This window comes from Mycetomoellerius zeteki, unplaced genomic scaffold (assembly GCF_001594055.1).
Source record: "Mycetomoellerius zeteki isolate Tzet28-1 unplaced genomic scaffold, Tzet1.0 scaffold487, whole genome shotgun sequence".
Classification (NCBI taxonomy): domain Eukaryota; kingdom Metazoa; phylum Arthropoda; class Insecta; order Hymenoptera; family Formicidae; genus Mycetomoellerius; species Mycetomoellerius zeteki.
Genome location: NW_017257486.1, coordinates 24044 through 38272, shown reverse-complemented (window position 1 = coordinate 38272; position 14229 = coordinate 24044). Strand labels below are relative to the sequence as shown.

Genomic DNA, 14229 nt, shown 5'->3' with positions numbered 1-14229 from the left:
TATACCTATTGTTTAGAAAGCAAATATTCAATTAAAGAAGTTATTACGTACTTTGCGAATCGACGCCAAACAGTGCACGCGTTAGGGTCAGCATTGGTTGTGCTAACATTAGCCGCATATGACATCGCTGAGGGACACTGTTTTTTCTCCATGACGGCATAATACCAGAGAAGTTGATTGAGACCTATAATAAACATTTCCTTTTATATTAATCTTACTGCAATATATCTTATTGTGGCACTTTTATTTTATTTACCGCACGAGAAAGCGAAGAGGACCAACACGTAGAGGAAGAAGAATTTCATAATGTCCATGACCATCCTCGACAAGGAAACTTGCAGCGGACCGAGATGAGGATTTACGGAGAATATGTAGACGAGTTTTAGCGAACTGTAATGCGATATTATTTGCTGCTTTTAATCTGGATAATACAAAGTATTTATAATTCCCTACATTAACTTCTCCGACTCAGCTTTTACGTTATGTCGCATTAATTCTCCAATGCAATCAAAGATTCATTTGCACTTAAAGTGCGATGCACTGATCATTCAAAGCACGTTTCAAACGCGTTTGCATACATTTCAAAGTTATCGCAACTAAATTGTAATTGAGATATATCATAATTTGTTTTATTATTTTGCAACGGAGAGAATAAAAAGATTTAGTAACGTTTATAAGATATATGGAAGGAGATTAATGTTTCTAGCTTGTATCGCATCCTGTCCTAAGTTTCCTGTACATCGACAACAGAGATGCACGATCAGGCACTCGCAATTTATTACCTGAAAATGTTAGCGGCGGAGAAGAGGCCCTCAGAGATGAGCATCGGGTCCCAAGTGTCCCACTGCTCACGCTGGAGTTCGATCACCGGCACTTGATCCTTGTTCTCCTTTAGCACCCTGTAGTAAGCTACGACTCTGAGCGCCACTGTGGCTACGTATAGCGAATTCGTTACGAAGTCGATCACGTTCCACATATCGTTCACGTATTCCTCCAGGCCCACATCCCACAATTGTTTCACCTCCGACCAGATCAATCCCGACACCCAGGCCAATATAAACCTGCGATTTCGACCATCTGGTTTTGATCTTATTTCTGAACGAAAAAGACGTGCGACACGTCAAATCGTGACCTGCTTGCATAATTTATTCATCAATGAATTCCGCGCCTCGCAAATCGATTGATGTTACCAGAAATTTATTCGGAGAAGTTAGCACCTTTTCAGTAGTACCTTTTTGATATCTTTGGATTCTTTTTTCTTCTTTTCACTCTTTCTTTCACTCACAGATTTTGCTGAAATATCTAAAAATTTTGCTAGATACAGATCTGAAAATAATTTCATTTGGATCACAAAAATAATTATGTAGGATGCTCAAACTGGTTGTTAGAACATTAAAACTTTTCCAGCATTGTGTCATCAACGTTTAACCCAGGAGTATACGATCTGTCTAAAAAGTTCCGAACTGGATTCAGAAAAAACCGAAAAATAAAAAGAGATATAAATTTTATTAATAAAAACTTTCAACAAAGTCCCCTCCCTTCGATCTCAATGCATGAATACACTGCTCAGAACATTTTTCAGTTGTTGGAAGCTTTTACAGTAGTCCTTTTTTGAAATAGTCTTCAATTCACATCAAAGGCTATTTCGAAGTCAAATTCGCCTGGAGATTTAAAATGTCACCAAAATGCGTTACCTTCATTTGCATTTTTTTTTTTCAAAAGTCAAAACCATTTGCATCAAAAAAAGCGACCAACATCGTCTTGATTTTGAATTTTGTTGCCCTCACTTTTAGTTTTGCCTCCCCTGAGACCAATCGTAGATTTGAATTTTGAAATAAAATGTCAAATTTGGCAACAGTTATTCCATTACGAAAATTTGTACGAGAAAAAATCCAATGAAACCCACATTCGCCGGTCTTCAAAACATATACTAGTTACATCATGAAAAAAAATTGTACTAATAGTTGAATGTTGGTAGTAAAAAGTGCCGTAATTGTTGGAAGAACGGCGTTATTTATACGTTCAGAAAAAAATCAATCTCGGAACTTTTTAGACAAACCTGGGATATTTTTACATTCCAAACATGTATTGTAAATACATGTTTGGAGAAAACATATATTGTAAAATATTGTTTCGTATGGACATTGTTTAAAATTTTTTTCTTTTTTAATAACTATTTTTTACAAATCTTTAAATATGCAATTTTATTTGCATATTTAATTTGCATTCAATTAATTTGCATTAAAAAAAATTTTTTTTAAAAAACGTTAAATACTATTATAATAAATCGGAAATAGTCAATTATATATAATATATTATTAATAAGTGATTTTAGTGAATTAGAATAATAGTGAATTAGAATATAAAATCCCAATTGTTGTGGTATAAAACGATCGCTTCGAGTAATTGTTTATATAAAAAATATCAGATAACTACTCCTAAGTTACCAAACATTCTACATAACTGTTTTGATGATCCAACAAAATTATTTTTAGATTCGCATCTAACTAAATTTTTAGATACATCAACAAAAAAAGCTATCCTTTTCGCTCTTTTATTATCATAATCGCTCGCGGATTTACTTATTGATTTTTCACGCGAAAGTAGAATCTCAGCGATATCTTATTAATAACGCGTCAAACATAAATTTGTGATATGACAGGTCTTGTTCATCTTATTTCGATCTCGTCATCGTAAAAGAAAAAAAAGGAGTCTTCGTGATTGCATGCGCGTCTCTGGGGTTTATCTCGTTTACCACCGACTTACTATGTGTAATGCTTCTATACGTTCTATATTACCGTCTTTCGCACAAACGGAGAGTGGCATAAACCGATAGATATTACATGAATTTTACCCAGCTTTTCCCGCTTTACTTTTCTTCTCTCTCTCTCTCTCTCTCTCTCTCTCTCTCTCTCTCTCTCTCTCCTGAAGTATTATTTTTTCACTTTTACAATTTTCTATCAAAATTTTTTATACCCCTCGCGTGTAAAATCTCTCTCGTTGTTACTCCTCAGAGTTACGAAACACGTGATATCGAGTTTAACGAATAATAACATGAAACACGAATACGAGCGCGAAATTGAAGGAAACCTTACCATTCCACAATCGTTGGTGCAGCACCTCTTTTCGTCGGCGCTGGTTCGTGCTCCACGACATCATGTCCCATCCAATTACCGATCACGCTCTCTATCCGCTGACTAGCCAGTATTAACATGACTGCGCAGGCAAAATTATGCGCATTCATCATCGTTAAAAATTCAGAACAGTCGTAATTTAAATGTAAAGTCGTAACGGTAATGATAGATCGTGCAACTTGACTCAGTTGAGATAGAATTCATTTCAGCAGAGATTTAATTCGCGATTTAATATCTCAGACGTTTAATGTTAAAAGTTAGAAAGCTACGATTAAAAAACGGATCCTTAAAATCCCTTAAAATGAGAGAAAGTGTCTACATTTTAAATCTAATTAATTATAGTAATTAATGAAATTTTTCATGTCAATGGTGTAAATACATCATACAATCGAATGAAAAGCAGAAACCAAGCCAAAGATGTATCGCTCGTAGTTGAACGAGCAATTAATTTCGGGGCAGTAATGCTTCTTAGCCGTCCGAATTCCGTACATTAGTGCACGACTATTATTGGTAGCGGCACCAAAAGGTATTTGTAAACTGTTTGACGTTCGCCGCGTAGATGTTTGATCTGCCAACGTGCCGGGAAGTTAAATACGCCGTAAGAAACGCTGTTTAAGATCTCTGTCGCTCTCTTTCCCGAATATTTCCGCAGGATGAGTCATATTGAATACCGTAAACGCGTAAAATTATTCGGACGTTGCAAATGAAAATCCGAAAATTATCAATCGATGAAATAAACGTCTCATTTTTTCTTTTTTGATAATAAATATATAATTACCGTCAGAATGGTTCTTTTAGTTGCTTTTACGGGGATTTTAAAATTTTACGATATTTCAAGTCATATTAAATTCAGAAACTTAAAAAACTTATGGAAATTTATATGTTATCATATTTTAAAACCGCGTAGTTACAGACACAGTTTAAAGCATAAATTTCACACATTGAAAAAGTCATATGAAAAGATGGATATAATATACAAAAAAAATTTAATATCTCTCTCCGAAATATGAAACTAAAAACATGTTTCTGATTTTTAAGATTATTTAATTGTAGACTACTCCCTTTTTCTCCTTTTGGTTCAAAAAGATTATAAAAATGACTTTCACATTTTAAGAGAATATTTTTTTAAGAATATTTATATTTGCCTTGGATGCAACTTGAAAATTATTGATATAAAACTGATATTTCATCTATGACGATTCAATAATATACGTTTCGAATGCATGTAAACCAGATGAAAATGCATTCAATCAAATAATTGCTCTTATTTTTCTTTAATAGATAGGAAATTTAACTGTTCACGTTAAAAGCAAGATTCATGATTTGTTAGTTTCGCGTGAAAATTTCCTCGCGGAATTATTTAATTAGCAAGATAACGTAGTAGAGCAAAGGTTTAATTGTTTCAGAAATTAATGAAATGCCGCAAAAGAGAATGCTACAATCCAAGATAATGAAAAATGTATGCACAAGTATCTAAAATTTTCAAGCAAATATTTCATGAACATTCAAATTTTTTAATATGTTCCGCAAAAGTTGTAAAAGTAAAAAATAAAATAAATGATTCCAAAAGAGCTGAATCAAATATATTGCACCGAATTTTCATATATTGACTTTCCCAACCAAGTAACGATCAAATATTAACTTTCGCAAATCAAATAACGCTGTCGATTTCGAAATTTCACCAGTTACATTATAAGGTACGATGATTATTTGAAATTATTTTCACATACCGACTAAAAATCACCTCGGTTACTATTACAGGTATCGATTTCGGAAACAAAATATTATATCGTGCAACTATAATTGAAAACCAGAAAGAGAGATGTTTATAAGAATGGATGGTTAGTATCAAGTTGATTCAGCGGTGCAACCGATATTTCCGGAATGAACCGGATATTTGGGTCACGCTGATCAAGTGTGGTGAACAATCTAGGAAATAGCAGGTTACGGCCGGATGTCGTGCCAAGTGGTTAGATTTAAAGCGTGACATGAAATCGCCCTGAGTGTGAAACGACCGGCTTGTTATCAAAATGTTTCGTGCATGTGTTGGCATGTATTGGCATAAAAATTCATTTATATTAACTTTAAATTTTTTATATAGTTAATAAATGAAACATCGATTTACACTCGATTTAATTGCAACTTCCAAAGTTAGACTTTATCTAAATGAAATTATGTCGCAAAACAAGCTCTCTTGTAAAAGATAAAGATATACTTACATAGAAAAGTGAAATATGACGCAGAATGACAGATGAATTTGATAAATGGCTTCCTCATGGTTTTGCCGATCATGCTGTGTGGTGCAATGATGTAAGCTACGCTGAAGAATGGGAAAAGGACGCCGATCCTGACGATCTCCAGCGCTTGGAGGAACATGTTCTTCCTTCGAAACCCCGGCAGACCCTCGTACCAGATCGATGCCAGTAGCTGCTGCACGTTAGGATGCGCTACGAACTGGAAATATCCAAGCGATATTGACCGACAGTTTCCGGTCATGCGATTGGGAGAAGGTGGCAGCCTCTCACGCAATCAGAATTTAAACTGCAATTACTATCTTCCAAATGTCATCCTTAATTATCACACATTAACGAACGTTTTACGTCTTTGCTTCTTTAATCATTTAATCAAATTAAATACTCAATTATTTCTGCGTCAATGCTCTAAAAGCTGCACTAATGTTACAATAATTGATGATAAATTTGCGATATAATTGTTACTTTACTATATTTAAAATGGTGAAAATGTCTCGATAAAATATAATTAAAAAGCTCTAAAAATAAAAAAATTTTCATAGAACAAAAATCTAACAGACATAATAAAATACTAGAGAAAAAACTTTTTAAATAAAATTAGTTATAATACAAGTTATAATAAAATTTTAAATAAAATTAGTTATAATAAAAAAATTAAATATAAACATTTATATTTAATAAAAAACATTTTAATAAAATTTTAGTAAGAAATAAATTACATTTTGATACAAATAAACTCGAACGAAGTTGAATCTTTATTGTGGTTATTTAAATTTTTTTCAGTGGATTCTCTTACATTGTTGCTTCACGCGTCGGGAATTGCAAACCGAGAAAGAATTCGCGCGCTTGACAAATTTAAATAATTATACTCGCAAATGCGGTTTTTATTATCGAAAAGCAGTCTATTTCTAATTCTGTATCCGGTATAATTAAAAAAAATTATAGAGTTTATGTCTTTTCGTTCGCACTCCATACCTTCTTTTGTCTTAGCTTAATGGCTAATTTTAAGCGGTTAAGATGCATCCTCTCTCCGTGCTCAAAAGCTGGTCCCGTTGGGTCGTGATTCAGCAGGACTTCAAGCTCGTAGGAACTTCTAGTGTGGTCCAGTAATGCGGTCGCGAAGTCTTGGCACTGTCTTCGGAGTTCCTGAAATCACCACGACAGTTGCTGCCAATCATAATATCGAAATGTAATTTCGAATGCATTCTCTCAGAAGCATCTAATTTCCTAAGGTCGCTGAAAATAATTCTCCTAATTTCGCTCGTAATTCTAGAGATTCCGCTCCATATTCCTGAAGGAAATTCGGTAGATTCTCCGCGTTGTCTCTTGCGTGTCGGGAATTGCGAGCCGAGAAAGAATTCGAGCGCTTGACGAAGCGAAATCGAACTTCCAGAGTTTCTGCAAAATCGACAAGCGCGCTCGAGATCCTATCCTAATTGTTCTCAGTCTTGCCTCGACTTCAACTGAATTCTCATTACGCACTCGTGCGGATATATAGATGTTTCTGCGAAGTGTTCCGCATTGTTAGTCTACGTAAATCGAAAATCGCCGCAAAAAGGCGATACTCAACTTCATGAAAAAGTAAATGATGAGAAAATTATGCAACTATAATCTATTTTCGTTTTCGATTGCCAGGAAAATATTTACATTATCCATCGATTGAGAATTTGTGTTTCAAAACATTTAGTACTTCAGTATAACGATTCTGGGTTTCAAAAAATTGCTCTTTTGATCGAGCATATCGGGTTTTCTTATGTTGTTATTTTTTACAGTTCAATATATGTACGACACAAAAGAAGCCAAAGAGCAACCGAGCGTGAGTAACCGACGTGATTGTAAGGTTACACATCTCCTATCTGGAGAAGACCATCGTTACTCCAAATTGTCTGCAATATCAAGTTACAGGCCTTCCATCTCAACGATATGTCATAAACTGAAGTTATTTTGTGGGACGCGAAGATATACAGTATGATATTTAACGTGCTCCTCGATATTTTCCTACGAGAAATTTATCTTTTTTCGACACATGCAGATATATGTCACATAAAATTTAATATATTTAATCAATAAATATATTGAAAAACAATTTATTAAATTTTAATAATATTATGTTATAGTAAATATTTGTTTGAACAGTAATGACTAAATATGTATTTGATAAATGTACGAAGGAATAAAATTTCACTCCCTTTTTTGGAGTGAGATTTCATCTACTCTGGTATTATACTCTAAAAAAGGGATTGAGATTTCACTCCTTTGGAATTTTAAATCATTTCAAAAGAGTGAATCTCACTCTAAAAAGAGTAAAAATCTGCCACTTTTGAACAAGAATAGCCGTATTTTCACTCTTTTTTCAAGACAAGCTAAATTTTCAGTCTCTTCGAGTGAGATTTCACTCCACGAGATTTAGAGAGTAAACATATATTTATTTGATACAAGAACTTAATTCGATTTAAGCATCATTGATTTTTATTGGTAAATATTTATTTACTGTAAGTAAATGTTTCATTAGTACTATTTAAACAAATATTTATTACAATTTAGTAAATTGTTTTCCGGTATACATTTAAAGTAAGGATAAAAGATTACAAATACAATTAACCCTTAAACGCCTTTTCGGTATAATATACTTTCTTTTCCAATGTTTTTTCAATGTTTTTTTCATTCCTTATAATTTCTTTATTAATAAGGATACATGCATTCTCTTAGTACCTTATGTTTCTTAATGTCTGACGTTTCAATTAAAAAAAATTGTTTACAATATGTTTAGTTTTATGAAAATTATAAGCAATTGAACTGGGTTTTGCATATTGTTATATCCAAGTGTATTGTTCTCATAGTGTGGCATCTAAGAGTTAACTTCGAAAATAACGAATAAAGATAAAGCAAGAAAGAATGGAAGAAAAACGAGAAGCATTTGCGGCAATTTATCACAAGTTTCATTCACTTTACTTTCGAAGTCGTCTTCATCGAGCTGGTACGTCAAGATCGGCACTTGAGAGATGGGGAACGATACAATAGCAAAATGGAAGCAAAAAGACAGAGTTTTCCAAAGAAAAAGAGGGTGAATAAGGAACAGAGGATCAAAGAAATGAAGCTGATGACGGTGTTGAAAGGGTACAAGGACGGCTATAGAGAAAACCGGAACGTTGACGAGGTTGAAAGGGAAAACAAAGGGTGTGGCAGGGAAACTATAAAGCAACTCGATAGCGCCGCTGTTCAGTATATTACTACTGCGAAGTACGATTTATGCGTGTATAAATCAAAAGTTCCTTGAGCGTGGTGAGCATTTAAACTTTCTCCACTTAAGCACCGTAAAGAGTCGGGAAGGAGAGAAGCTAACACAGAGCTTCGCGAGGAATGTGCTCGAGCAGAACTTGAGAGACGAAACGGACGAAAAGGAAACCATGGATGTACATCTGCACGACCACTGAATTAAGGAAAACACGTGTTAACTGCTGTGGCTCGCTAACCGAGATAAATTTATTTCGTGAAACCGGAACACCGCTGTGAAGGAAGAAACATCGCTGAAGGAAGCAACGCATATGTCTTAATCTGCAGCTTCATGGAAAGCGAGTAAACCGTTCGAAGAAGTTTTGATCATTTAACTACCATAATATATTCATGATATATGAAGAGTTATAATACGTAATTTCCAGGGTTGGGAAAGTTACTTAAAATAGTTAATCTAAACGCTATATGAATTAATCAAATAAGTAGGTAAGAAAAAGGCTATATAATACGGTGGATGTGAATTTTGGTGCATATAAATAATATTTTTAATGTCAATTCTAAATATATCTTTCAGTTATATAAACTACGCGCTGCTTACTGTCGGATTTGAAATGTAATTATAAACTCAACAAGCTGAAATAATATTATAATTAATAAATTGATTATCGAATTGGTGTAATAATGCTACTAATGCCTTAAAACCTTATAAAAAATTTATTGTGAAAAAAATATTACCTCAGTCAGATTATTTAAAAAAAAATAATTCATTATCATTACTGTTTTTTTTTTAATAACTGATTAATGTTGCTCGTTACTGTTTAAAAAAAGTACCTTATTATCGATACTGTTATTAAAAAATTAACGTTACAGTTTTCGTTTATTGAGTTTTAACGACGTTTCTTTTTTTAAAACGGCTTCCAATTGTCTATGTCGCTTATTGACTAGTTCAATAGGAAATCTATGTTTATGTGATTAATCGCAACATAATCAAATGTAACACTCCCTTCTTTCAAAACTCGTTTATGCACGTTCCATATACATATATATTTGCACGAAGTAACGATAAAAATAACGATTATACTCACTATTATTATTATTACCAAAAAAATAGAACGGTGATATCATTAAATTATAAGAAGAATGTTCTCCCCAAAAATCAAAATAAAAATGTAATATACAAAATAACTTGTAAAGACTGTGATGCTTCTTATGTAGGACAAACGGGTAGAAAATTGATCTCGAGAATTACGGAACATCGGAATCATATCAATTGGAATACGAATTCACAGTCTGTCATCACGAATCACAGAACGGAATTGAATCATGACTTTGATTGGGAGAACATTCAAATTCTGGATCGTGAGAGAATATTGAATAAAAGACTAATTTCTGAAAAAGCGCACATTCTTATGCAAAAAAATGGATTGAATTTGCGTTCTGACAGGGAAGGTTTACATCATACATATACGACGATGTTATGTGAAATGACTAATTAATTTTTAGCCAAAAGATTTTGTATTTTTCACATCTTTGACACACATGATTTATGACTAATATATAGCGAATAGTATAAGTTAGCTTTTCTATCTCGATTGTTTTTGTTTTGTGTCTTGGTTGTCCGTTATAAATTATAAAATGTTCGACAAACACGTTACGTTATCTGGAGATGTGAGATTGAAATTAAATGTATATAATGAAGATTAGTTTTAATGGTTGTTAATATAAACTTACAAAGCTCATGAAACATGTTGAATGTTCCGTTTGAGGTGAGTTACTTTAAAAAATTTGTTGGTTTTCTTTTGATATGTCAATTTAATTTTGATATTTTAATCAGGATCCACTACAGTCGGGAACCTGTAAGTGACTCATGTTGACGGAATACTTAACATATTAATTACACATATGTATTGCTGAGGAGGACTCCAAAGTGAGTCGAAACGTTCAATAAAGAGGATTCTACACATTAATGATTAATTAAGATTGAAATTAATCGTTGGCACCTTCATCAGCCCGTGACTCGTATGGCCTTTACGGATTGTGTTATTATTATTGATATCATTAACGTTACAAATAAGAAAATGTAACATTACCTATTCATTACTGAAAAAAGTATAATTGTAACAGTGTGTAAGATTGGAAGTAATGCGTTATTTTCCTAGTAATTCGAATGCGATAGTATTTCGATTTTTTCTACTTCTTTCTTTATTTTTGAAATAAGACTTACCGAGCACGTACTGTTTGCATTTTTATGTATATTAAGTAATAAAAATTATAAATAATAAATAAAATATTTTTAAAACGCTTTCAAAAAATCGATGATGAATTATTAAAACAACCGTTAGATTGTTGCGTATGCAAAATGTCGATTTTATGTGATCTTCAAATAATTTCTGAAAAAGTAATTTACAATTTACTGAAAAATCGCAAACATTTGACAGCAAGTGAAGCATGCTTTTACAAATAAAATATGTCATTCGATGTTTGTTTTATAAAACATTGTATAGATAAAATTGAAAGTTTGTTTTGGCATCGGACATTTCATATGCAAAAATCCAATGGACTATATTATTTAGGAATATATAGAAAATATTTATAAATATAGAAAATATCAATTTCTTACCTGATATTCGCACTTGAACTCATGCTCCAAGAACGAAAGACGTCGAAGTTCCCAAGAGAGTTCAAAAGCAGTCAGGATAGGATCCTTAGACGACAGTGCTATCAAAGACGGCGACGCCAATGCCCGATAGGCGTTTATTCGACTCCTTGAATGCCTCAGGGAATCCTCCATTCTCGATGTCACGCACTCGTCGCATCTAAAAGAAATAACAAATAGCAACAACAAATCGAAATGAAAATGACTTGGTGACTGTCTGGCGTTCACCGTTTTCTCTAATATTTCCCAGGGCGGCTATGTGTCTCGCGATGTTACATCATCTTTTACGTTGAGAAGACCTCTTTTATCAATCTTTCAACCGTTATGCAACGGAAAAGTCTAGCTTCGAATTGAGAAAACGCTGGCCGCTATACGTATTTCTTTTTACATCACGAGTATATGAACAAAATAAATAACTTTAGACATTCAAAGAGACGACTTTAAATAATACTTTTTGCGTAAATTTCGAGCAAAAGAACGCTATTTTTCGAACAAAAGCTGCACGCTATGGATGATGAATGTAAGTACTCTGCACTCGGTACAGCTTTTGTCCGAAAAATGGTATCTCTTCACGCGAAACTACCACGAAAAATATTGTTGTTCAAAACTGCCCCGTGTTTGAAACTACTCCTGTATGTATGAGTGTTTTAGTCGAGAAAATATGTATCATTTTCACATAACACATTACGACGTAATATAAAGTTCTTCCTCTGCTTATATCGATTCAAAAAATTTTCTGCAGTTCCAATGCACAGAAGCTTAATGTAATGTGATTATCACAGATTAAATTTTCTCTAGAGAGAGATGATGGTAACGCGGCATTTATGTACGTTTAACCTAATTTAATTACGCTTTTGTCACGTCTGTATACAAAGGAATAAGACGATAAACTAGCCGAGGGAATCAATTAGCTAAAAAGAATGCTCTTAGTTAAAGATTAACGATCGGGCATTTATAAAAAGATTAATTAAAGTTTGTGTCAAAAAAGTTAAATTTATTGAGAGACAAATATCAGAATTTTTTAACATTTACATAAAATATTCATATACTTTTGTATCCATCTCATTTAATTTTACTTACTAAATAAATAGGATATCTCTCTCTCAGGAAAGTTAAATTATTATTAAAACAAACGTCTTGATTTTTTATCACAAATATAAACGCTCGAAGAGATGCACAGAAGCTTAAAACGTTCAGAATGCTGAGAAGTGAGCCGTAAAATATACAAGACAGTGTACAGTAAGTGTTGTAATTTATAACACCAAAAGAACAATTTTGATGTAAATTATTTTCTTTGGACGTTAACATAAGCTCTCTTAATTTTCTTTCATAATCATAAAAGTGTTTAATGAATTTTCTTACCCACAGCGAACATCGTGTGGCATCGGCAGAATCGACCCACGATCTAGGAGAATCTTTATAATTTCGTAGTTGTCCCTGTGGGCCGACAGGATCAATGGCGTAATGTCGGGCGTGAACGTGGCTGTATCAGGAGGTAGAGCCTCCCAGCTCTAAAGAATTAAACCGTAAGTCATTACTTTCATAAAATTTTGTCGCTTGACAATCTCTCTCACACGTGCGTACAAGCAATTTTTAATTCTTTTGGTCTAAAACTATTTATTATCCACAGATCGCTTTTTACAGTTATCCCTCTTCAAAGAAAAAGACATAATGATAAAAACTATAAAACTATAAAAGTGACAACTGTACACGTTTTATACATAGAATTAATATGTACATATATAATAATCCAATAAACTATTTTATAGTTATTGCAATTATAAAATAATGTATTCAATTATATGTACATAAATTTATTTCTATATATAATTTAATAACTATATTAATTCTACGTATAAGACTGTTTAATTGTGGTTAAACTTATTTAATCATCTTTAGTTGTTATCACTCTGTTTTTCTTTAAATGTTCGTCGAGTACAATTGGGATCTGAATTGTAACGAGTTTCAATAAATGAAATAATATCAAATATCAATCATAACTTGACGAAGTCGAGTAATAAGTAATAAGTCGACTAAATAAAGAATATTTTTTTCGCGTAACAATCGACAAATAATCTTTCTTGGTGCAGACTTGCGCTGCCATTGTACCAGCATGATCGGTTTAATCAGTCATCGTCACGGGTGGTAACCTCTTTCTTCACGGGGAACCAATTCTCCCCATATAATGAATTCGTCCGATCCTTTCGGACTCATTCCGGATATCATTCCGTTGAAGTTCTACGAAAGCTGATTTCTCGTTAAATCCGATTAGAGCTCTGTTTGAAATTTCGTATTCTTCTACTTTTTCCTATTGCAACCTCGTTCCCGCTCTACCCGATTTCTCTCATTGCCGTCATAAATGACTTTATACTTTGACGGAATCGTCTTTATGGCAGAGAGGATAAGACTACTTGATGGCAGAATAAAGTACGGAAAAATCGTTTGTGGAGCAACTGACACGACAAGTAATCGATTTATGAACTTCAATCAGCTTTTATCTACATACTTTACTTTCCCGAATGACGATTGTGTTAGATTATGCTACTACAGATAGGTAGATAGTAAAAGTAAAACTAGAATATAAGAGTACATTATTCTATCGTATGTACAGGGTGTTTCCAAATTAAATGGCAAAACTTCGGGAGCGTGTAGAGGAGTAAAAAACTAAGAAAAAAAGTCCTATAGACATATGCTCCTTTTTGCTTTGTTTCGCAGGAAATCACGAAAAAAGAAAAAAATATATTTAATTTATTATTTTAATTATTTTATTTATAAACTTTTTAATGAAGATTTTGTTCGAAATGTGCACCTCTTGCAGCAATACAAGCATTGCATCTGTCAAACACGGCTCTTGTAGCAGCCAGGCACTGTTCTTGCGATATTCTGTTCGCTGCAGCTACGATACGATTTCTCAAATGTTGCTCTGATTGAATAGGCGAAGAATAAACTTCTT

General features: G+C 33.2%; 1 protein-coding gene across 1 annotated transcript in view; it reads right to left on the bottom strand.

The window, feature by feature from the left end:
- Trpgamma (Transient receptor potential cation channel gamma) overlaps positions 1–14229 on the bottom strand; it is a 39896-nt gene that overhangs the window by 6746 nt on the left and 18921 nt on the right. Inside the window, 8 exon segments of the mRNA XM_018455508.1 lie at positions 52–184; positions 257–390; positions 783–1061; positions 3096–3216; positions 5354–5588; positions 6362–6532; positions 11241–11436; positions 12639–12787. Of these exon segments, the coding sequence (XP_018311010.1) occupies positions 52–184; positions 257–390; positions 783–1061; positions 3096–3216; positions 5354–5588; positions 6362–6532; positions 11241–11436; positions 12639–12787 (1418 nt within the window).